Raw genomic sequence first — 26,130 nt, forward strand, 5'->3', positions numbered from 1 at the left:
GAGGCATCTCTGCTCACTTTGGCTAAACAGAATGTGTCCCTTTGCAAAATCAAACACTGACAAATAAGAAAGCACGACACTGTATGATTTCTAGAGCTGATATAGGGCAATTTGTTCAGCAGAGTGATGTAAGCTTCATTATGATTGCATCATCCATGACTTCTAGGAAAAACATGATGCAATTCATATCATGTATGACGCAATACCAGCTTCAGATTGCATCATTCATTGTTTTGCCTAAAAAGCAAATACTGTCCAAACCCAGTCATAGATTTATTCATAGATCCAGTCAAAGATGTATTTTAGTCATTTCTGGTTTAAATTGAGATCCCTTCCCTTTATAACTCACTTATCCTCCGCTATTCCCAAGTCAAGGGTCATATATACTGACCCAATAGCATATCTTGAAAACTAGAGCCAATCAACAATTTTAAGCATCATTTTCATTCTCAGTGACCCAGAATTAGTAAAGTTTGACTACATTTATTTCAGAAGCATTTTGGCTGTAGAGCAGTGTTATATATAAAATTGATCCTTTTTTCCTGAAGAATTTATCATTCAATAACTTATTTAAAGCCAAGTCATTCAGGTTAATTTTTTTTTAAGAGAGAGATTCAGGTTCTAGGGCAGTGTGTGTGTTGATGTGTTAGCTTTTTACATCTAGGACATGGATTCAAATTATATTTGGGTCATAATGAAATTACAATGAGTTTAGGGGCCTCATGTTAGTCTCTATTTATTCATGACTAAAACACATCTCGTCTAGCCAGTGCATGTATGGGGAAGCAGAGCTACGGACCCGCCTCCCTCTCTCTCTTCCACTGGGGGTATTGTGTGACACTGGGGCAGTATGATAGGACAACAAATTTAGGGACTGGAAATGTGTTTGGACTTTAAGCAAATAGCACAAAGGCTCCTTGTTCCTCCTACACATTGTGCACCTGTGGAAGGACTGGGCAAAATCAGACCCTTATTTATTAACATTAAGTTTTTCCATCATCATTATATTTGCGGGTATTCTAATAGAATCACATTACAATGCTATGTCATTTCAGAAGTAAAGCCTATGGTTCCTTAGCTTTTATAACACAGAGCTTAAACAAATTTACTGAATTTTGCCAGTGCTTCACTATGTGATTTTAGGAGTCTATTTTCCCCAGTGGCACGTAAGTACTAAAATTGTACTGCATTGTATTTTGTTCTCAGCAGGTGGGAGAGTGCATAGTCAATGGGTTATTTTCCATTCTTCATTTCAGTTTTATGCAGCCACAGGTGGGGGGTCTCTCCAGAGGTTGCTTACGTTTACTAGATGCTTTAGAACCACACCTGAGCTTTCTTAAAAGGCACTTACAGAACACACAGATGTTGTCAGTCATGCAGCTCTCAAAACCATATAAGGCAACACAATTGATGACAACTAAAAAAGATCAACTAACCTTCTTACTGTTAAGGCACACAAGACAGCTTCACTTGCTGATACCTAGTGTTTCATCCTTTAAAAATCACTGATTAGCCTTGTTGTCCTAGGGAGTACAAAGCTAAGGAAGGGTACTAAGATATTTGCCACCATCTATTCTTCTGTCCAGTGAGAATACTAAAGACACACATTATTATAAAGCCAAAAGAGGAAAGTTGTTCAACAGTACTAGGTGACATTTGCTTTTGGAGCTTTGATCAGCAAACATATCATTAGATCACAAATAGAGTCATTCATTTCCTATAAAATGTTGACAGCTTTCTCCACTCGCATAGGAACAGACACAAACACTACAAAGATACCTCTCTCTTTCCTGAAGGCAGAATTAAACACACATACGCGCACACACACACCCCATCTTGTTGGCTGCTTCTGGATTGAAGACATTTACGTGTAATAGCAAGATGTGTGTGCCATAAAGAACCAACACGCAAGGGAATAAAATAGTTTTATTGCTCTGATGCAGATGGCTGCCCTTCTGACTGTGCAGGAAATTTATTTTCTTGTTCTTTTTCCTTTTAATTGTAAATAGGCTTCTACATGCATTCACCATGTGGGAATTAGTATTTTGTTTCTAATGACACTCACCCACCCCTCCCCACAGCTGAGAAACACACATTCACTGTGGGACAGCAGGCAAAGGTTACATTAGACTCCTGTTGGTAAGCATGAAACCAAAATGTGACTCCCACAGAGTATGGAAGCCGAAAATGGAAAAATCCAATTTATTTTAATTTTACAATAGAATCATGAATAATGTGAAGATGCAGAAGTACTTTTTTGTTTGGGTGGTGGGGAGGAGGAAAGGGCTAAATGTATGGAAGGCCAGATATTCAGAAATGCATGGAATGGGTAAGGCGACAAAAATATGAATGCATGCTGCACTTCAAAAATCCTGTATTTGTGCGTGCAAAGTGAGTACCTGGTTGCTTAATGGCACATTTCCACAGGCAATTATCCAGTGTCTTAGGATTTTATTTGCCCACCTGTTACACCCAGCGCTGAATATCTGACCTATAGCAAGAGGTCACATCTATGATAAATATTGAGTGTATCCTAAAACTATGCTTATGGAAGACTTCAATTTTTTTAAGTGAACCACAATCACATATTATACGACTGCTTTCACTAACATTAGTGCAACAACCTTAAACTTGGTATTTCCTGATTTGGTGCATGGACTATCTTTTGTCATGTGGCAGATTTTGATCACGCTGTTAACTTCGCACGGCACCTTATTCCACAAGTAATCCCAATGTGCTCAATGGGGATATTCATGGAGTAAGGGCTATTCAGGCTGACCCTGTGTGTTTGTAAATCACCTAGCACACTCTGACTCTGATCCTGACTGAGCCTTCGGAGCAGAATTGTAAAAATGATAATATATTATAAAAGTGCATGTAAATTCCTAATCTTAATATTTCATTAAATAGATTTTGCATTTAAAATACATATTCACATGCTAAAGCATCTTACTCGAGATATCACTATATTAAAAGATTTAATACTTCCATTAGAAACCTTTATTTCCAAATGTTCATAATTTTTAAATTTAAAAAAAAGCACGTTTGCCTGGACTTTAGTACACACCTTAGTGGCAATGTTGGGTTTTGGCCAATTGTGTTATCTATACACCAGGGTCACTGCTCATTGCGTGTGGGGCAAACCCTCCCCACCCCCGGGTTTAGACTGGCTTGGTGCCAACCTTGGCAAGTTGACAGCCCAGTTTTGGAAGGATAGATAGGTCTAGATGGAAGCAAGGAAACAGACATAAAAAAATATCAAAAAGTTAGGGGGACAAGCTTCTGTTTCCCCCTTCCTGTGGCTGTACTTGCATAACAGTTCTCTTCGAGAAAAACTTTGTTGAAGGTTGAGTGTACAAGAACTACTCATTTTTCATATGTGCAAGAATCTCCTTGCAAAAATACAACCTCTAGTTTCACAACCTGCTTGTAAGACAAGAGTTCATCCAGCTTATTTTCCCACCTCCGTCCCCATTACCATCAAGTGCATGTTTTGCCATTGTTTGGCATATAGAATTCATATTGACATCAGGGAAAGCTCAGTGCACAGAATAAATGCAAAACAAGAACCTGCACTGCAGATGGGAGATGTGACTTTTGCCATTAACGGTTTCAAGACTAACTCTTTCTCTGCATTACAGAACAGTACATACTGTATTAAAATAGTTGCATGTGTCTATGTATTATTAAAATAGTGTGAAAACCACACCCTGTTTCAAATTCCATTTAAACAATCTGTATGCTGAACATTCATTAATGGTTATGAATCAAAATAGAGAGGAGGACTATAGCAGGTGTGCACATCTAAGAATTTCAATACACTGTAAAACTGTATGTAGCCAACAGCTTCATCATTTGGCCTTTCTAAGCTTGGAGACAGGCAATTTTTCATGATTTTACCATTTTTGGCCAAACGTAAACTTTTAAATTAAATATCCCACATGATTCCAGATGTTTATTTGTTCCAGTGAGGCTGTAAAAATGCCTGCATGATAAAACTGGAGGACTAGTGCTAAAACAGGCTAGACTGGAGCGATAACTAAACATGGGAACTCTCAGGAGTATGACTGTACACAGCAGTGCTTGTGCTTTGAAGCCCGTTCCTCTGAGGGAGCTGAAATACCATGGTTACAAAAAATAGCATGACTGGACTTGTTTATTCTAAAAAGGTCATTATTATAGAGCCAAATGGCTGGTTTACTGGCAGATTTTTTTTTTGATTGTCAATTGTGAACACACCGAATTTCTAAGGCTCCTGCAAACCTAAAGCTAATTTTAATATAGGTTTACTTTTTTGGAGCCAACCTTTCCACAACTTTCTGTCATTTTATAGACTTGGTGTTGGGAGACTGAGCATTTTCATGGTTTCTTGACACTTTCATGACAAAATGAGCTGCCTTGCAAAATCTGAAGCTTTCTGTTCCATTTAAGCTTTTGCAGCCACAGTTATTTCCCCATTATTCATTTTCTTTCTAATCTGATAGTGGTGACTGGCAGCTAGGTTTGTGAGATGGTTGTGGTGAATTTGGGGAAAGTCATGATAAAAACTCAGAAGTTATGGAGATATTGGGGAAACTATAAAGAGGTTCAGGCATGCTTTGAGTAGCCTAATCAGGGAATGTAGAACTTTGCTAAGATAAACCTCTAAATGTAATTTGAAAGTAAATGCTGGTATTTTTAAAGCAGCCTAAGGATGCTGGTCATCCAACACTCACTGAATATGAATCAGACTTGGGCAACTGACTCCATATACTACTTTGAAAATCCCAAACAAAAGTTTTAAATCTCATTCTTGAAATTTTAGGTACTTAACTACTTCTCTTCTCCTCTTACACAGTCTTCTTCAAGACCTAAGATCTCTTCTTTATCGATCACAAAAGCTACCACAGAGTTATTTCCTCCTTCTGGTCAGCCTGCTCAACAACACATGAACAGTTTTCTCCTGCCCATGGATTCAGAACTTCTGGTTCAAACAAAGCAATACAGATGAGACTCACAAAATAAAAAAAAAATCTTATTTAAAAAGTATTAACTCAACTTTTCCGAACCTCAGAAAAGGTTTTATGCATGTTTTGATCAAAGCTTGGAGTCAGTTTACATAAAATTTCAAGCTCGTTCACCCATCCCTAGTTCCACATGACTGGTTGCTCCCATCAATGTAATACACAAGATAGTGGAATGTTTTTATGCTGAAGTTTTAATCTACAGTATTCTGATTCAAATCAAACATTCCCTTGAAGGCACAGAAAAGAAACTGTTGACTCTAAGTGACAAGAACATGAATCCAATGACCCCCAAAATGTATTTCTTGAACCATATTAGTCAGAGTCAAAATCAAAACCAACTGCAATTTATTCCACTTTTGGTAAAGTCTCTGTGCTTTACAGCAAAACACATGGACACTGAAACTGACTCTCACCGTCTAACAAGTAAGGCAAATTTGTCCCACTAAAGGCCACCGCTATTCCAGAGCAGTCTCCATTCCAGTGGCAGCTGCGACACTCTGTGCCTTTTCATGAAATCCCCAGTAATAAGCCACTCCTTGGCACAGGGACTAGTGGCTCACTCTTCCTACATGAACATCAACTGCAGCAGCAGGAATCATCCAATGGTGTCCTGTTAAATGACCCACCTTCCTCAGAAAAGTCCCTCTTAAGCAGCAACAGCAAGAGCACAAGAAGTTCCTGTTTCCCCCTACAACACAGAGTTCCCTAATCTCCTGAAGCCATCTTCTCACCTTATCTGAATTTCAGGGACTTAGGTTGCTTTGACCACTCTCTAATGGAACTAAGTACCATTACCACTACCCCAATTGACCCCTTTTAATTTATTTTGCTAAATCCCTGCCACCAAGTTAGTCTAACCATACCTCCCACTCTTCACTCCACCCTCACCTCTCCATTCCGTCTCACCATCACCGTCTCTCCCACTCCTGTGTGTTCATGTACCCTTCCACATCCTCTTTAACATCCAGCATCTCAATTCCAAACCCAGCCAACCGTGATGCTAACATACCAGGTGCAGCTCATGCCAAGACCCCAGGCCTCAATGAACACTGACAAATGTATAGCTGGAAACCAGTCCAGCTTACCTCAGGGTTAGTTTAGTTAAAATAGATACTAGCATTTTAAGAATGTGTTTAGACTTTATGGGATGCTTGTAGAATACTGCATTTATTAATCCTACTTATAACTTCTGTATCCCATGTTATAATGGGATGTTTAAATGTTTTCTCTGTAACTATAAAGTTGTTTGCTAAGAGTGTAAATTCCTCACAGTCAGGGGAGAAGCATTACCAAGTGTGAAATACCAGTTCACCAGAATTGGTGTTATGTCCTCCCCAGCAACAGGAATTAGACAAGCCATTGTGGACGGACTTCGTTGATTGCTGCAATCCTGAAGAGGGTACATATCAATCCCTCATCCCATCACAGATTGAATGCTGGGAGACAGGAATAAAAACAACTGTCATAGAAAACTTATTTTTTTGCTGCTTGACCTCTGAGGGATGAGGATTTCTAAGTATATTCAAGGAGTTCCCAGCTGTTTTGCCTGAGAGTAATCTGAATATTATTGTGATTTTTGGTGTACAGCAACCATCTATCACAAAGCCAAGCTTGGCTGGGCGGCAAGATAGACTGGAATGCCAAGGGGGCTGTCTGTGACTTTATGGTACAACTGTTATATCACTTTAGGGGTTCACACTTGTTACTGGGTTGGTGAAATTAAATAATAAACATACAACCAATTTGTAGTTTTTGCCCTGCTTCTTGGTAGCCTGACCTGAGGTTGACACGATCACAAGCCTCTCTAGACAGCATGCCACCAACCAAAACACCAGAACCATCAAGCAACAGCAGCAGTAGATTCATATGGCTATGATGTAGCCATAGTGGCATGTAGAATGGATTTCCATCTTGAATGGTCCTTTGCAATTCTTCCTTCAGCAGGAGTCAGCATGGTAAAATTTAGGTTTCTTAAATTCTTCCAGTTCACATTTTCCAACCTCATTCATGATTGGCCTTTTGTTCTACTTCTTTTGACCTCAGCTCTAAGACCTTCTGTAAAAGTATCTTCTTCTTCACGTTGGACATAACCATCAGTGTCATCACCTTGTTCTCAACTGGTGCAACACTGCAACTCGCCAGAACCATCAGGATGTGTATGTAATAAACTCTGTGCATGACAGTGCAGACAGGACTTTCACCTTAAACTGCTTATTCCAGTCTTGTTATCCATAGTGCCAACAATAGAGTGGGAAATAATTCTGGATCCTAATGCAACTTGCTGTTGGGAAGTATTTCCTGATATTCAACATAAAATTTCACAGTGACCTTGCTCCAAAACATGATTATTTTACTGTCGCTGCCCCCATGCCCAATTCTGAGTTGTGGTTATTTCACTTATACTATACTAGCTAATCATTATTTCTATATTCAGGGGGTCTTGTTGCCACTTTGAACAGTAACTTGCGACACGCTGCTTCACTCTATATTGCATTACCAACTAGAACATATGACCCAATTTAAAAAACAGAAATGCTGGATGCTCTATGAAGTGCCTTGCTTGCTTTCATACCAGCCAACATAGCAAACGTCTCTCTATTTTCATAATATCTCTGGCCGGCATGGAACTTCCATATATTTTATCCACTTATTCATCTCTTTTTGACTTATTAAATGAGTTAAAGCCAATACTCCCTATTTATAGTTTCTGTTAAAGTTTATTTTATGATCCCTCAAGTTAACTAAATGATAAAAACTATGCACAGATTTCTTTTGGATGGCACGCATTAAGCTGCTTCATACAGAGATATAGAAGAAATCAATTGCTAAGCATAAAGTGTAGTTCACATTAAGGAGACTGCAAACTATAACTAATTATGATAAGTTGCTATGTAAATTATTCTCTGACATTCCCAGCAATCAATTTAAAACTTAAAATAAGCCTCTGGCTGGAAAATGGGATGAGCACCTAACAACTGTGTCAATAATAATAACGGAGAAGATCGTAATGATAATATAAACAGGATCATTATCTTTCCGGAAGCAAGTTTTCATGCAAACTGATTTCCTTCTCTTTTTTATGTCTTTGATTTAAGAAGAGTGTGACTTTTCAATGTTATTTGTATATCCCTAGAAAGTCTTCAAAAATGAACACCCTGATACTTTAACATTTATTATAAAGGGATACTTTAAAGTCAATTTTATGTCTCTTACCATTTTAGAAAATGTTTAAGACATCATTTTATAATCTAGGCCCCAATCTTTAAGACATTTATGCATGTACTTAACTTTACTCATACAAATAGTCCCACTTACAGTCAAATGGCTTGAAAATACTTATTTTTAAAATAAGCTTCTGTTGAGCTAGAGGGAGTGTAAAAATGGGGTGATAGGTATTTTTTGGGTTGCCTTCGACTGGTAACTCTCTTATTTTAAAAATTGGATTTTCCTGTAGAACCCAGAAAACGTCTTCCTCTAATGCTGAACTCACTTTTGTCATTCATGCCTTCATCTCTTCTAGGATAAATTATTGTAATTTGTTTTTAATTAAGTTTCCCTTGAAATTGATCAAGAAACTGCAACAGTTGCAGAATGAGACTGCTTGACTCTTCCTTGATATAGCTGCCAGGGAATCAATAACACCTACCCTTCTGTGATCTGCTCTGGTTGTTGGTGAGACAATACATTTAATTAAAGGTCTTACTGATGGAATAACCATTAATAATCTAGGTCCAAGGTGACACTGTCCTATAGTCCTGTTAATTACACACTTTAAAAATCTAGATTACTGACGTTAGTAATCTAGACCTACTCTGTGTTTCCCGTGCTCTCCCTCCAAAGCTACTTCTCCCCATTCCCAAGGTTTCATCTAGCTCAGGTCCCAGACAAACCTGTTGGTTCAGTAACCTCACAGCTGTAACTCCCTTCCTGAATAATCCACAGGAGCCTCTCTAGCGCTCTTCATGGCTCAGTGCAAAGGGTTTCTTTTCAAGTCAGCTCATCTGACCAGGTATAAATTATAACTTTTTTGCTGCCCCTTCTGTAGTCAAAGTGGAAGCTTCCTTCTGAGCCCAGTTTTAATTTAGCTATTGTTGTTGTTAACCTTTATAAAGTACCCAGGTACCTGCAGATAGATGCTATGTAAGTATATTTTTTAAATAAATACATATGCAATGAAGGTAGTTAACACTTCCTTCAGAACACAGATACTAGCATGTCTGGATGGCATGATGATTGCAAGACAGTCAAAGGGACTGCTAAATTTCCAGTAACAAGAGATGTCTCACTTCCTAGAGGAAGCCCTAATATTTGCAAATGGATTTTGAATGCTTTATCTTTTCTACACACTTCCTGTGCTTTAAAAAAAAATAATGAAGCTCAATATTCCCAGAATGGAGCACAACATAATGACCACAAAGAGAGTGACTCCATGACCACTAGTCAATTATAGTGCTTGACTGGACTCATTTCCAGAGTTCCCTATTCCAGTTTCATACAGTGGAAGCCTTCTCAAAAACATGTATGTGTCTTGGTAGAACATTTCCCGCTAAATTCTGTCTCCAGGTGGGAACTGATGACTTACACCATTCTTTGTATGTTGTCCTTTCCCATGTCATTATTAATGTCTGCCAGTACATGCATGTGAAGTGCTTTCTGCTGTCAGAGTTGAAAACAAATCATAGAAGGCAGAACATTTCATTAGAAGCAAGGATCATTATATGGACTGCTGTGACTCTGGGAATCCCTTCAGTGCCAACTGGCAGAGAGTCCACCATGCTGCAACTCACATCAGGCCTGACACACTTATTACTTCCAACACACTATTGTCATATTATGTATCTAAAAGGTCTCACATAAGATATCATATGTAAACTGGAAATAGGCTGGTCCTGAAAATGATTACATAAAGTATGTTCAGGTTGTGCACAAAGAGTTAAATATGTGTGCCGGAAATATGTTCTTAAAATGTTTTTGGAAGGCAGTGCATACAACAAGCCTGCCCTACATAAAGGAATATGTATTTACCTGCCTGACTGGCTTGATTACAGGAAGGGAGTGGGAGGGGAACAATGAAAGTACATTTACATATAAGGTAAACAAACCAATCAAGCTAACACAGTGGAGAAAACAGTTCAGCGATCATGCCAGGGGACAGAATCTGCACCTCAGGAAGCCTTCCTGGCTCTTTTCCTCTTGCTTAGTCTCACTTATAACTCTGTTCTTTGTTAATAAACTCATTATTAGTTTTACTATAAACTATCTCAGTGCTATCTTATTGATGTAAAGTGAGAATTTTCAGCTACACTGACAAGTTGGTGCATGCTCTATCGCTTTGGAGGCAGTGAACTTAATTTATGTAAGTCTCCAGTGAGAGGACACTACAGAGAGACATCTCTGGGGAACTGGAATTGTGAGTATTTTTCCCCAGAGGCAAGATGGCAAGGAAAGAAGTCCTTCATAAAATGTTACTGGAGACCAAGTGGCATGGGACAAATAAAAATAGGATCTCAAACTGAAAGCTTGTCTCTCTGACCAACAGTACAATAAAAGATATTACCTCACCTACCTTGTCTCTCTAATATCCTGGGACCAACATGGCTAGAACTACACTGCATAGTTCTAATTATATTAATTAAAAAAAACTATTTTAGGATCTCTTATGTGATCTAATTTAGCTAAAGATGTGGAACAGGAAGGTAGTAGGGTCTTCACACATGAAACCCTCTTGAAGGATTCTGCTAACAATTAACCTTTTATACCTATGTGTTTAAAGAAAAAGAGTATTTCTGTTGCTCAGAACATAAATGTATTTTTTTCTTTGTGTATTTTCTTCATGCCCACACAACATAGCAAAAATCTGAAGTTTGGCACAGCATAAACAGTGGAATTTTTAAAAAGGGGACTGCCACCAAATTTGGGGGCTTTTAGTTTACCAGATAATTTTCACTAGTTTAAAAACAACTGCAAATGTTTTACACAACTCTGAGTTATTTGGAACATGTATTAATTAATATTTAAATACAGGTTTGGAAGTGACATATGTGTAAACAAAGGTACTGAGAAATAGAATATTAGCCTAATGTAGCTGAATAACTAACCTGAGGAGCTTGAAATCACAGTGTAGGGAACAAAAATCAATCATGAGGCTGGAGTATAGAGTTACTACTTTTGAAAGTTAGTCCAACAGGAGCATTGTAGGATCGCAGAGTAGGGGTGCTAAGCTCTTCTGTTGAGTCACTTTGTTATGCGATGTTTAAAATCCTATATGGACAGTACTGCCGAGCCACATACACAGATGGTTTCAGTTAGATTCCAACCAGAACACTAGGGCGATTGGTACTTCAATCAGGCGGAGGGAATTAGGGTCTGAGACAAAGACGGTCCTACAAGGAAAATCCTACTAACAGACAAACTTTGGAGAAAGCTTCAGCTGAAGTTCAGGAAGGGAGTAAATTTGAACTACATTCAGCATACATACATAAGCAGGGCAACTCAAGTATCACAGTATTTTGATGTAATATCATGGTGTTTGTACTCCCATATCATTACGTTGTGATAGAACATTGAACTATGGTATTTTGTGGACCCTGGAAATGATTCTGGTACTAGTAAAATCTCTGCAAGGAGGGCATCCAAGACATGGGATCATCCTGAGAAGATTAAATCAATCCTGGAAATACTATAATGAGTTCTTGAGTGTAAAATATGAAGATGAAAAGCTACACTGTGTAGCCTGAGCACAGCTTGCTGCCTTTGTTCCAATAAGAAAAATAAATAAAATACAGGGAAAATTGTTAACGTAAAACTTTGAAAGTCCAATGCATTCCAATGTTGCTGCTCTTCCTCCCAGCTCCAAAGAAGAATTAATTTACTGCTAGCACTGAGCTGTTTGCCAGCAGTTTAGACTCTGGTAAGAAAGACCCTCCAGGGATGAATAAAAAGTGCTCACAAACTCATGGCCATTCTCCCTTTCAGTTTGGGTTGAAAAGTATTTCTGAAAGCTGCCAATATTTGCATATTAAGCACTGGAATAAATTGCCTAGGCAGGTTGTGGAATCTCCATGATTGGAGATTTTTAAGAGCAGGTTGGACAAACACCTGTCAGGGATGGTCTAGATAATACTTAGTCCTGCCATGAGTGCAGGGGACTAGACTAGTTGACCTCTCAAGGTCCTGAAATTCTATAGGTAACAGCTGATTCAACCATTTCACATGAGATTGAGACCATTCAAGATGAGAAAACCTTTGAAAGTGTGGATCAAAAATGGTGTGTTTACAGGTTATTGTTTTTTTTTTAATTGGAAGTTTCTCCATTAACTCTAATTAAGCTTCCTTTATGTTTGTGAGCTTAGACAACTTTTCTTAGTTTTCAAGAACTAGCTAAGTGGTCCAGTAAATCCTGCTATCATGTTGTTCCGAACTTTATTCATAGCAGCTGGCATTCTGGAAAGGATTCTTAACTATTTTCTTGGGACTATATTCCAACATGTTGCTTGTTGGAATGAGCCAGTTTTGGGGCCAGTTTTACCCCTTTTTTAAACATGCTCTCTTCCCACCCACTGTAGGCCTAGTTATGGTTAAACATCAAGAAAAATTGCAGCAGACGTGTTTACTGTGCAAAGTGAGGAGGATTGGGGGGAATGAATTGCATAATTGTGTGTGTGTTAGGTTATACATTCAAAATGCACTCCCTACCAAAAAGTGACAAGGAAAATCATTGTTGTGTTTATTTCTAATAGCAGAATTCTTCTCCCTTCTTGTTTGCAGAGATGAACAGCAAAGAGGGTAAAACTAGAGATTTTTGGGGTACCATTTCCTTCTTTCCCTCACATCCCATAGAAGGCAATGGGACTCAACATCTCACCTAGTTCTAAAAGTGCAGCCATATAAAGACATGCTCCTGCTGCCAGACACAGCCAAAAAGAACTGGATTACAAGAGAAATTGATCGATAATTTAGGGTCAGAATCTGTAATACACTATCATCTGAATTGCCAGTCTGGAATATATTGGTCTAGTTTAAAATAATCTCTTTCACTGTTAGGCAATTGCAATGTTCGCTTGTTCCTGACGATATTTCTTTAATTTTCCAAATTTTTTTTCATAATGGAACTTAACCAGCTAAACCAATAGCAGGATTCCATTCAGAACACAACGGCATTTACCGAGAAATTAAAGATGGGATCAGGCCACAATAATACATCTCAACGGGCTCCGATTTTTACAATGTCTGGGGCATGCTGAGATCCAGCATTTTGGTTCAGTCCCTTTTTACCAGAAATGGTAGTTACTGCACATCATGAATGACAGACATGAAGTGAGTTTTAACACTTTCAATTTGCTTCACTTTCTGTTGATCTTCAGAAAAAGTCTGGCACAATCAGTCAGGTTCAAGTAAGCTCTTTCACCTTCCTTGGAAGCATCAAGTAGTACTGGCTGTTGCACATTGTTCAGTCTCTCAATACCCAGCAGAAGAGGCTAAATCAGTTTCAGTACGCAGAGATATATGGGAACCCAACTTAGGGTCAGTTCCTAAATATGAACACTGGCCTTGATTTAAGTAGTCTTTACAGAGCATGAGTGTCTCTATTGAACAGGGGTATCTAGTTACTTTACATCAATCCCATTGGGAAAAGAGTTATAATTTTAAAATGATGTGGAATCCAATGAGCAACTAGGGGAATTATATGGCTATTCCTATACTTGTTTCTGGCTGCAGAGTGTTACAAGGTTTTCTACGTTCTTTCCTTTTTGGAACAAAGGTGAAGTGGCTTGGAATGCTATCTTTATGGCAGCAACAGTCCTTTGCCTGTTTTCAGAACTTTGCTTCCCTAGGCATGCCGAAGGAATCTGAGAATTTGCCCAAGGTGGTTTAAGTTCTAAGGATCGGTAAAAAGGGAAATTGCACATTGATCCCCTTTTAATGTTGGAAAACAGAACAGAATCCCTTTTTATTGCAATATAAATGTGTTAACATTTTGAAATTGTAGCCCTAAATTGTTAAATTGCAAAATAACTCTCTCTTCACAAATATTAGAATTTACAAATTCTTTCAAAATCACCAGCGCTGCATGTAATCATCTACTTAGCAATATTTAAGTACTCTAATCTCTATGTTTTTTTTTAAATCGCTAAATGTTATTATTCCATAGATTTATTTGCTTTCCCAGTAGACTACCTCTAAATCCTGTTTAATATGAGTTAAAATCTGTAGTCTTGACAGGTATGGTTTTCTCATCAACTGCTTGAAAAGCACAGTGTTCTTACTAAAGTGCCGATGCAGCAGTAATGCATTCAGAAGGCCTTAGAGCAAAGTTTGCCATCTTGCAGTGGTTCATAGCAATAAAAGCGTAGTTTTTACCTCTGTGATTGGTGAGATCCCTGGATCCTGAAGGCAGCGGCGTATAGTGCGTCTCGGGGGAGACTGAGGCAGTGTCACTGGAGGAGGCCTGTGTGATAAAACAAATATTATCAATACTCTAAAAGGAAAGTCAATGACTAAACAAAGATGCAATATGAGCTATGTGATGTGATTACAGATGCACAGAGTTGACAGTCATATACATCACTGATAAATAATCACAGCAGAAAACGTAAGGATTTTAAATGTAGTTGCCAGTCCTCAAAAGGAAGTAGTTTAACTTTTCCTATAGTGATACTAGAATAGTGTCACTAAACAAATATTCGAATGCACATCGCAACTTTAGAAAATGATACTTCCACTAAATCTTTTGACAACATTAAAAATGTCATTGTTAGTTCAATACGAGTTCATTTGCCTGCATGAAAGTCATCAGTCAGCAGATTCTTTCAGCAGGATAAGAAGGTAGATTTCATTATTACCTCCTTTTTAAAAATAAAAACAAATACATTTTACACTAGTCATTCCCTCGCTAGGAAGATAAGTGGTTATGTCACAAATGAGAATGCTCATAATGCACTTTGCAAAAGAAATTAAATAGAATATACAGCTGTAAGGAAAAATAATCTGTATCAAAAGTTTGAGACATTTGAGAAGCCTGATTTGACCAAAAAACATATTTAGTACAGGGGAGAGACAAAAACAACCCTACGCAACACAATTCCAAACTTTCCCCACAATAAAGAAGAATTCCAGATCTTACGCCTTTGTCTGTTATCCAAAGGAAACACAGAGGCGTTTTAAATGCAGGGCAAAATACATTTTATCCAGTGAGACAGGGTTGCATCCCAAGGGCATATTATAAAGACCTGGCATTACAAAGACCAGAACAAGGATCTATTTATGCTTTTGAGTTACAGGGCAGCAAATGTTATTTTATTGGAATGAGATCTTAAAGCAAAAGATAAGTCTTATTTGTGAACATGTATCATTCCGATAGAGTATTCCTTAAAAAGAAAGCTTTTTTTTCTCATTTAAAAAGTGCTATTTCACAGACACAGATTGCAAAACGTGTTAAAACGTGTGGGTTCTCTTTAGTGCCCCCTTCCCACAGTGCATGGGGTGGATCCGATGTGTGCCGCCGCCTGGCAAGTCCTAGGATTAGACATTTGCAAAGACATGGAATTCCCCCCACTGCCAGCAGGAGGTGACATTACATAATGACGGGAAGGAAATTCTGTGCAAAGTGGCGTGAGGGAGATGCAAAGGAAAAGGCCGACCTACTGCATGATCTCAGCACTGGCCCTGCCCCAGGTCCCAGCATCAGGTCCCTTCTTCAGAGCATCCCAGGTGTAAAGAGCAAGTGGTGCAGTCCCGGTTCCAAGTGCGAGCACCCGGCTCAGTTGACCGTGCTGCTTCGGCTCCTGGTAGCATAGTAGCAGCACTTAGTGTTCACATGCAGTTAATAATCTCCAGGGCTTTCATGTCCTTTCCAGGCTAGTTAATGTGGTAGAGATGAAGCACTTAAGCCTGGTCCACACTTATAAGGGGGTTCGAATTAGGGTACGCAAATTCAGCTACGTGAATAACGTAGCTGAATTCGAAGTACCCTAATTCGAACCACTTACCCGTCCAGACGCGGCGGGGTCAAAGTCCGCGGCTCCCCCGTCGACTCCACCACCGCCGTTTGCGGTGGTGGAGTACCGGAGTCGACCGCGGCGCTTCCGGAGTTCGAACTATCGCGTCTATATCAGACGCGATAGTTCGAACTCCGAGAAGTCGAACTCGCCGCGTCGACGGGGCAGGTAAGTGAAGACCTACCCTTAGTTTTCACCACACTGTTTTTCCTACTGCTGCAACCCACTCATCTAGATACAAAAATCAGACTGATGACTTTTAGAGAAGATAAAACAAAGGGGAAGAAGAAATGCAACCATTAAGGTATTTCTTAAATCCAGTAACAATGTATGGGATGAGTCATGAGACAAGAGTAGCCATTGTCTACCGCATGATGTTCCCCAAGCACCCATTGACACGAGTACTACTAATAAATCAAAATAATCCCAGTAACCGTCACTGTTTATTTGTATTGGTTTTGTAATCACTCAAACACTGTTTGACTCAGACTTTTTAATTGGACAGATATTTAAAAAAATTAATTTACAAAGGTTGATGAGAATTTAAATTTTAATGTAAAATGGGACTATAATGTTTTGGCTCAGCAGGTCTTCAAACATTTGGAAACACTGATTCCTTTTTTTTTAAAAGGTTACCAGGAATTAAACTATGATTGACACTGGTTTAGAAATAGTAATAATAAAAATAAAAATAAGGAATATATATTCTGTTTGAAGTCTATGAATATTTAGAAACCTTTTTTTGTCATTCTTCTTGGACTTTTGCAGATGCTAATACAGTTTAAAAGGTAAGTGACTCACTGGATTAGCATACTAGCCTTTCACCTCTGGAGACCCATTTTCAGTTTTCACACAAGGTCATATGTTGGAATGATTTTTGCGGTTGCAGCTTGGTCCCTATCAGAAATCTAGCCACATCACTAAAACATTTCACTATTTAGCACAAAGGACATCTTACGACAAATACAGGACTCCTGAAATAGCAAGGACATTACAGATCATGACAGGGATTCTATAGCTAATTCTTGCACAGCTTCTTCTCCCACTGCCTCCTGCAGTTCAGTACCATTATACCCTCCGACTTCATGAATACAAAGCTGAAAAGGCCACAGGTAGAGACCACATCCTCAGCTGGTGACCAGTGTAGCTGCATTGACTTCATTTGAGATATGCCAATTTACACCAGCTGAAGATACAGATAAAAGAGTTCAGACCTGTGAGATGTTGAATGCCCTCCAACTCTAAATAAAGACAATGTGAGTTGAAGGCATTTGCCACCTCACCGGATCAGGCCTCCAAATTGACAGGCCACTAATGTATACAATAAGTCCCAAATATGAAGTACAGAGCATGTGTCCACTATGCTCTATTGTTTTATCTTGGCCAGGTAGCACGGGGTAAGATGAGGATAACTGTAATTATAATGTATTTAACATAAGATCTTTTCCCCAAAGTCTCTCCAAAAGCTCAAAATGGAGGAGGCCTCATATTATACATTCTAGATGTTATCTGTCTATTCAAGTACTCATATTTCGGACTCCGATAATAGTGAAGGTTTCTCTTTGGTACTTTTAATCTCAATTTAGGCTGTTGACAGTTTGATGATAGCTTTTCCTAAAATTACTGGAAGAAACTGCCTTTTCAGCAAATACCACTGACTGAGCAAAATTCAAGAGCTTCTAAAAAGGATATTGTAGTAAAGGGGCAATTTAGCTTTATTTCCAATTTTAGGAAAAGCAAGAAGAGGAAGATTTTTTTATTGGCATGTTGCTGCTGTTTTATGCACAGTATGTAATTCCCTGCCAAGTATACAACAGTTTTTATTACTTTTCTGCTAAGTGTTCAGTTACAAAAGCTTTAATTCCATGGAATACCATATACGGATCGGACAGTTTTGCACAAATGTCAACTGAGTGAAAATCCTGTATCAAGTTTTTGTTTAAGCCTGTGTGCTAGTAGAAGGAAGCCGCAAATTCTCTTCTTACTGTTTACTGAGAAGGTGCCCTAAGCTATTTTCCAAAGTGACTTGTATAGATTTATTATTCTTAATATTCACAAAAATATTTTGATGGTGATACCATTGACATATGAGAGTGCTGTCTTCAGATAGTTCTGCTATTTGCACATGAAGTTCTAGTTACAGTGCAAAAATGACCTTGAATGGACATAACTTACAAATAGCTTAAAGGGAAAAAATGGGTGAAGAAGTGAGATTTTCTGTCTACTGGGAACACACCAAAGAGTTCAATAAGAATGTTGCAACAGGTCACATTGATAATCTGTACCTTAGTATCTGCAAGTACAATGCATAAATTCAAAGCATGTGAGTAGTTTAAATGATGTAAATGGGATTACTCAGGTGCTTAAAGTCATGCACATGCTTAAGCACCCTGCCAAATCAGGGTCTAAACTGTTCTTTAGGAATATCCTCCAGGGTTCTGTTGGAGTAGGAACTGTAAAACTCAACTCTAAATAAACAAAATAGAAGACAAAAGTCTACTGGGATTTCAATTCAACACCTTTGCCAAAACTACAGACGACCTATAAAGCTGAAATAAGAAAAAACTTACCCATATATAAAAATAGTTTTGATCATTTTAATTAGAACAATGGCAATTGCTTATGAAATTTTATATTCTGTTGAATCATTTGGTGCTGCTTTATGTGCTATACTGCTGTATCCCAGTGAGACTTGTTAATACTAGGCATTTTTCTACTTGCTGCAGATAGTGACCATTCCTGTCCTAGCATTTCTCTATTTTCTATCTTGAAATATTTACCCTTGAGATATGAGAAATCATCTTCATTTCTATGACATGTCATAAATTCTTCACACACACACGCTCACCAATAATTGTAATAGTCACTAATACGCGGTATCTGACAAGTTTTATAACACAGGAAGAAGAGCAAGTTGGCATCCTCCCTTAAAAGAATTCAGTGGCTATACAGAGCACTTACGAAAAGACATGGTTTATTAAGATCATTTTGCTAACTGCACAAGAAACTGATTTCCCCAGCTGAATACATTAAACTCAGGAATACTTTTCATTGGATATTATTGAAAGTAATGTTAGTTCTAGAAGGCATTTTCTGGACGTTACCAGAGCAGATCCAACAGAGAGATGGTGGAGAGCATTGGCATGTTTAGAAATGAGAAGGGGTAGCTACCAAATTCTTCCACTATATATAAAAAAGTCTAGAAGCTATAGATCTAACAATGTAGTTAAACAAATACTCTAAAAGACAACAATTCCACAATGCACTCACAATCACTCAGCTCTTATTGTGTACTTATGCCACACTTGCTCATCCTAAAATGAGATGATGTATGTAGTGTACAAAAGTTGGAAACAGTGCTGTCTAGTTTCAGCAGCCTGTACTTTTTGTCTTATAAAGGAGGAAGGTGTGGGAGGGGGAAGGGGAGAATCTAGCCTTTATCCTTTCTCAAGAATAAATAGGAGTTGATATATATCTTGCCATATTAATATATATCAAGATATATAAATAGACCTTGATATCTCTCTTCCTCTCATGTAAATACAAACATGGACACATACTCAGGTCAGGGTGATAAACCTCACAAATATGTGAACTATATGTCACTGACATTTACCCATCTATATGTGAGAAAAAAATGAACCGAGCAAAGATTTAGGAAAATGGTATGACCTGACAAGTAGTATCAGAATGGTTAGTTATCAGTAATAAAACAGGAAAAGGTTAGAAGAATTAAGAGTGTAGGGTTTAATAAAAAATACTGGATATAGGCCAAAGTTACTCTTTCACATATAGTTTGCATGTCAGTTCCGTAATTTTTTAAGCATTTGGGGATGCTTAAAAGCTCTTTCTATCCATTGCAGTGTGTTTTTCCCCTCAGACTGAATCTTCTGCATTTTAATGGCACACTACAAGGCCCATCTTTTTAAAAAGACTGCTGAAGCGAACATTGTTTAGGGTAATGTATAGAGAAAGTGTGGCTTTGTTTTCTATTTGTGTTGCATGATTATCTACCATTCTTGTGTTTTGTGGGATTGCTGTTTATTTTCATACACTGACTCACAGTATTTAACAAGGCTGGTCAAATTCACCTACTGTGTCAGAACGGTACCTTTTGTCATTTTATAAATTAATATTTAAATGAAAATGAAAATAAAAATGTAAGATAGTACTACAGTGTCATCATCAACCCAATAATATCTATATCATCAAATGCAAAGCTCAAGTTCATTAAATAAATCTTGTTAGTTTCTATGACTTTCCATTGCATCCACTGCAAAAAAAAGACAAAGAATGCACAAAATCACTGCATTACCCAGTTTCTGTAGTTATTAAACCATTTCTCCCAAAACGTCTATGAAAATACAATACTGGGAATAATGATTCTGACGTCCTCTGTAAAGCACTTTGAGATTTACTGATGCTAGCATTATAGTAGAGCTAGGTATTATAATTAATTATTATATGATATTTTATTATAGTATATGATAGCATATTCTATTATTATGAGTAAGGATCAACTCACATTTGCTTTTTTAAAGTCCTTTTCTTTCCTCTTTCAGTGTTAAGATTTCTGTTGTAAATATACTTAAATAGTGTACTCAATGCTTGACAATGTAATGTTTTAACAGATATACTATTTTAAAATCTTTATTACTATTATTATTATTATTATTGCTGCCTACACAAACATCTGTTTACTTTGTTGGAGTCATACTGGCACAGAGACTGTTTCTTACCATACATTTGTACAACATCAAGCACCATAGAGCCCAGATATTAGTTTGGGGCGGGGGCGGGGAAGTTCCAGCTGCTACTATATCACAAAAAATTAACACCGAGTCTTTGAGTATTCCACATAACAGGTAATGAGGCACACCAAGAAGATAAACATTTCTTAAAACTGTTATATTGGGGAAATTTATTTATTTTGCCATAAACTTTAATATTAACTCGGGAAATATACTGAAAAGTTGACAGCTTTATTTCTCAACTTGAAAGAAGAAGAAAGAATTAAGGAGACTTTAAGAACTGACAAGGTTGGGCTTATCAGAGCTCTTACTATTTAAGGCAGACTAGGAAAGGTCTTGTTCAGGACAACTCTAATGTGAACTAGGTTAGAGGTCAGAGAAAGGTCAAACAACTGCCATGACTGATACCAAGACCCTGTCATGTTTCAGATAAGCCAACAGGTGGCATGGCATGACTACACAGGGAAGTTTGCTTTGCTTAATGACATAGGAAATATTTTTCATGCTGAACTTGTAACTGCAGATCCCACTTCGGGGGATTTGTGTTGGTAAATTTGTAGCATAAATTAGAGTCATTTTAATTATGAAGAAATACCAGCTGCATGGCATTATCACAAGTTGCCTGATCTTTCCAGGCTTAATGAGATGACCTACTTACCCCACATAAAAATAGTGACTTGTTTCAAAATCTGTTTTTAGACATTTGACCACGGTAGGGAACAAACAACAGATGAATACTATCCTGGGAATGGGGGGAGAACTGCATTGCCCAGTTTATAAGTCTTAAGAATGCTCATGTTTTAAGCAAACTGTGCTTGTGATATTTTGCTGAGCGTTACTGAAAATGAGGCTATTTTTAACATGACTCTTGCAAATAGGTACTCAGATTGTTGGTTGTTTTTTTTTCTTTTGAATTCTTTTAATTAAAAATAGCAACTATGAAAATGTTCCATTAGAATGACATGCAGCCTGACCTCTCTTAGCTAGTATACTATTTTAGTCTACAATTACAAGTATCTCATTACTAGGAATTAAATTTAAAATGTAGGGAAAGGGTCTACCAATTTGATATTATTATTAATGAACAGAATCCATGAGACAAGAAAGAAGGGCAGATGTCAATGTCAGTAGGATAAAGGCTTTACTCTAACTCACTTTATTCTTGTATAATAACCTGAAACTTTCAATAAGAAAGCTTGAACCACATCAAAAGTCAAGACTTTTTCAGACCAGTAGGCGAATCTACAGTTACTTTCTATAACAATGCGAAGAAAGAATTACAACCTTCACACGTACTGAAGTGAAGTAAAGTACAAGACAAAAACTAAAGGAGCAACACTTTTGCACCATGTAAGAAGTAAAGGAATCAACTATACTTTGACAAATGGCTACCAAAGCTTCTGAGAAATATTGGCACCCAATTAAACTAAAAATAAAATAAGATATGTGTATGTTTATTTCCTGAATTCCCTATGCACAGGGGTAAAACCAAGATTTGGACAGTGCTGCAAAATGCTCGTTCCACATAGTGGCTGGATATATTGTACATCTACCACATTCAACCCAATTTATAGAGACCAATGGTTAAAGAAAACATAAATAGTCTTGTTATTCTTGGAAATCAACCATTTTTCTTCAAATGCGGGTGGAAGTAAAGGGTGGACTGTAATTCAGCTCAGACAGTCCCCTTTGAATCATGGTTTGAGAAATGCCAAAAATTAAATAATTCTGCCATCCAAATTAAATATAGCTACTGATTTTTTTTCTTTTAAAACTTGAATACTTGAATAATTAAACATTTATCCAATATTTACTTCAATGGTAGAAGAAAATATTGCAACATTTTGGACAGTCTTCAGTTTAATGAATAATACAAGTGTCTCACTTATAATCAAGAGTGCAACGTGGAGCTTCACAAATATCTCTTCTGTAGAGTTTTATCAGGTTACTTTCAGATTTGATGCTATTAATAAAAGTCAGCTGATTTATTGTGGTCGTTGGAAGACAAAGAGAACAGTGATCTTCTGATTTGGGGTCAGCATCACAGCTCTGATAATCTATAGCCAGAAAAGTAACGCTTTCATTTATTTAAATAAACGCAGGGCTTAACAAAACTTATGGCATCTGAAAATGCCTTTTCCTCATTTTCATGTATAGGAGACAATCACTTAGAAACCACATCTGAATTTGCTATAATTTTTGGTTTCCTAATACAAAATTGCAAGGTTAGGGTAGGTTGGGTATAACTGGATCAAAAATGTAAATGAACATAAGAGAATTCTTATTCATTTAGGCTTAATTGACTGTAATTGATATCTCTGGTGTGCTGCCAAATCTAACTATTGTGAATAGTACCTAATGTATGGACATTATTTTTGGACTATTGAATGCCAGAAAATAATGAGCTGGCATTCAGCTTTGGTGAATCAGACCCTGAATTTTCATCTAAGAGCAGTTTTGAATTATTACTGGCGATAAGGTGTAAATGTGCAAGGGAATTTTATCCATGTTTCTTCCATGAATCATAAATGAGGGAAAAATTATAGTCTAAATTGCACTTAAAAGGAATAAAGTCTTTTCATGTCATACATGATTTATCAAAATGATCTCATTTTAAGGGTACTGTGGTGTATCTTGATTAATAACATTAGTAAGCATGATGAATAGCCTCTTTAATGGTAACGCAGAATTTATTGGCAAAATCTCTACTACCACCAAAAAGGGTGGGAAGTAAAATATGCAGTGGATAGTTACTTGCAGATACAGCTTAAGTAAACTCTCTCCGTGGTATTTTGCACTGAGAGGCCCTTTGATATTTGTTCACTTGAATTTATGTGTTGGCAGTGGACAAACAATTTATCGTCAACCCTGTTTTCAAAATGAATAATGAATTTTACATTCTATGGCAGCTCAAACCACTAAGCAAGTCAATTGGTTACCAGTTCACTGCAAAACAAGTTGAACTGTGAACGTACTGTAAAAGTATGTAGTGCATTAAGGTCTTTCAAGCTACCTCTGGAAAAGGGCATATTACCTTTCAAGAACATTGGTCCCGTCCCCTCATGACCTATTTCAATATCCTCTTCACATTTTGCTTTAATATCCTAAATACTTCCCTCTTGTATTGCTACCTCCCCTCTTTTTTTAAGCTGCTCCAGTCTGACCTAACTAATTTCCTTTTGGGCTGATAGATCAGAAGCCTTCCTACCACTGTTCCTTTTAGACCTGTGAAGCCCTCCTCGTAATCCTGCTGCTTGTCCACAATTAATCTTTCCAGTTGCCACATTATTAACACTACCACCCACAGACAGAGGATGCCTGAGCCTGGCTGGATACTAGCTCCCCACTGGAGCATCAAAGATGTCAATCACACGCTAGTCAGAAAGTTGCCTGCTGTCAACATCAGAGGTTTTCATCCTCTCCTACCCACTGATCAAACATTTTTCTTCAGAAGATTAATTCAAAGTCTCCACCCATTTCCTCCCATATCCTCTTTCCCTTTTAGGTTTACTCAATGATCCATCTTCTGTATGAAAAAGGAAGCAGTGAATAATAGAAATCTTTTCAAAACAAAAGTTAGGCGAAAGTAAATTTAAATCCCTGCTGTTGTCAACCTTTTTTTCCCATTTAAACACCTTAAAGCAGCCTGGATTAGGCCTAGCCTGAAATGACTTTCTTTGATCAAAGGCCCCAAGACTACACAAATATAATCACAAGGCAGTGACTGCTTCTAAGCAGCCTGAATTGATTTGTTTTACTGTAACATATAGTACATGTATAACAACAGTGCATTTGTTTCCTTGACTTTCAAGACCTCTTTTTCAACTTATAACATATCACTTGAAGCCAAGTATTTTAGGAATTATATTTAGCACTGATTTTTTTTTTCAAACTATGGTGAACTGCCAGAAGAAATTGACTTTGATATGTTGGACTAAAGAATATTTGTTTTTAAGATTTTTTTTTAAAAAGTATCTATAATTGACGGCACAAGCAGCTGGGGGAGATTCTGCTAGTCAGATCAAGTTTAAGTGAGTGGGCCGGGAAGGAAGGAGGAAGAGCCCTCAGCATTGTAATCTCCTCCGTGATAATAGACCAGATTCTAATATTTTCACTCATGCTAAGTGGCTCCTTACTCCTCCATTAGTTCAGTACCATTCCACATAATGAATAATAGAATCTGATCCTAAAGGAAGCACCAGAGCTACAAGTTCCAGCAGCACAGTGTTGTCTGTTACTGGAAAAGGTACAGATATGAGAAATTAAATACAGTAAAATGGTATTGTAGAAAGCAGACCCATTTATATAATCCAGTATGAAGTGTATCCATTGCAAAACCTGATTTTGGATTTTTAAATAAGAATAATTGATTTGAGATGGCTTCACAGGACAAAATTGTACTTTTAAAGCATACTTGTACCCACAGGAGATAGATCTGAGGTTAGAGTAATTATGAAATTGACATAATAATTCAAGTGATGGGATTAGCACTTGCCAATAGTTGGCAAAATGAACTCAAGTTGCGGTTCAATGATTTTCAACTAAGTGGCAGAGAAAATAAAACCAAACAATCAAACTATAAATTCTCCTGGATTCTTAACTCTCCCAAGATTGTCATTAAGTAAACCAGGAAAATATCCCACCAGCGACAAGCATTTAATGGCCCAACAAAATACACAATAGACATGCAGAGCATGCTGATCTTGAGTTGCTCTTCCAAGTTGGGCAAAATGTAGTCCATGCAAGAAATGTTTAAGTGTGTGACACACTAAGATGTTTTGTGTTGTCTTAGACTTTCTATTAATGTTCCTGTTTATGTTCCTGTAAAGGAAGCTGAGAATGCAGCCTATGTTCTTTTTTCATTTTATTTATGCCATACGTATATGCATGCACACATGAAAAATTCTAGTGGTGTGTCTTAAAGTATCAGAGGGGGAAAAAATATTAAACAGTACAAAAAATAAGCCTTTGTCAACAACTGTGCAAGTCTTATACAATTATTCCTTGAGATGTCGTGTAAGGAGAACCACAAATGCACTTCTAGATGGACAGATGCAGGCTCCTCTCAAGAGCATTAAGCCTGTGCTCCCAATTTATTCTTACCTTAATTCCACGTTTATTACATTTCATTCATTACATTACATTATGCAACCATCTCTCAGGACTTAAAGAACAGCATTCAGTCCTTTGTAAAAACTCATCATAACTCAGAAAGAAGTTGCAAAAAGATGGGTAAGTTTCAAATGTGCATGTAAATAAATTAATAATGTGTAAGATTTTAGTATCTCTGAATTCCATTCATTTTCCATAATGTTTGGCCTTTGTACCCTTCACCCACTATATCACATCTACAGATGGCCGGCCAAATTCTTCCAT

The 26,130-nt window shown here is 37.5% G+C and overlaps 1 protein-coding gene across 2 annotated transcripts in view; it reads right to left on the reverse strand.

Moving 5' to 3' along the window:
* The window catches only part of LRMDA (leucine rich melanocyte differentiation associated), a 970,675-nt gene that overhangs the window by 127,560 nt on the left and 816,985 nt on the right, over window positions 1–26,130 (reverse strand). For both annotated transcript variants that reach the window (XM_039482146.1, XM_039482147.1), the window contains exon 6: window positions 14,367–14,454. In XM_039482146.1, the coding sequence (XP_039338080.1) occupies window positions 14,367–14,454 (88 nt within the window). The remainder of the gene's footprint in view (window positions 1–14,366; window positions 14,455–26,130) is intronic.

This window comes from Mauremys reevesii, linkage group 7 (assembly GCF_016161935.1).
Source record: "Mauremys reevesii isolate NIE-2019 linkage group 7, ASM1616193v1, whole genome shotgun sequence".
Lineage (NCBI taxonomy): Eukaryota > Metazoa > Chordata > Testudines > Geoemydidae > Mauremys > Mauremys reevesii.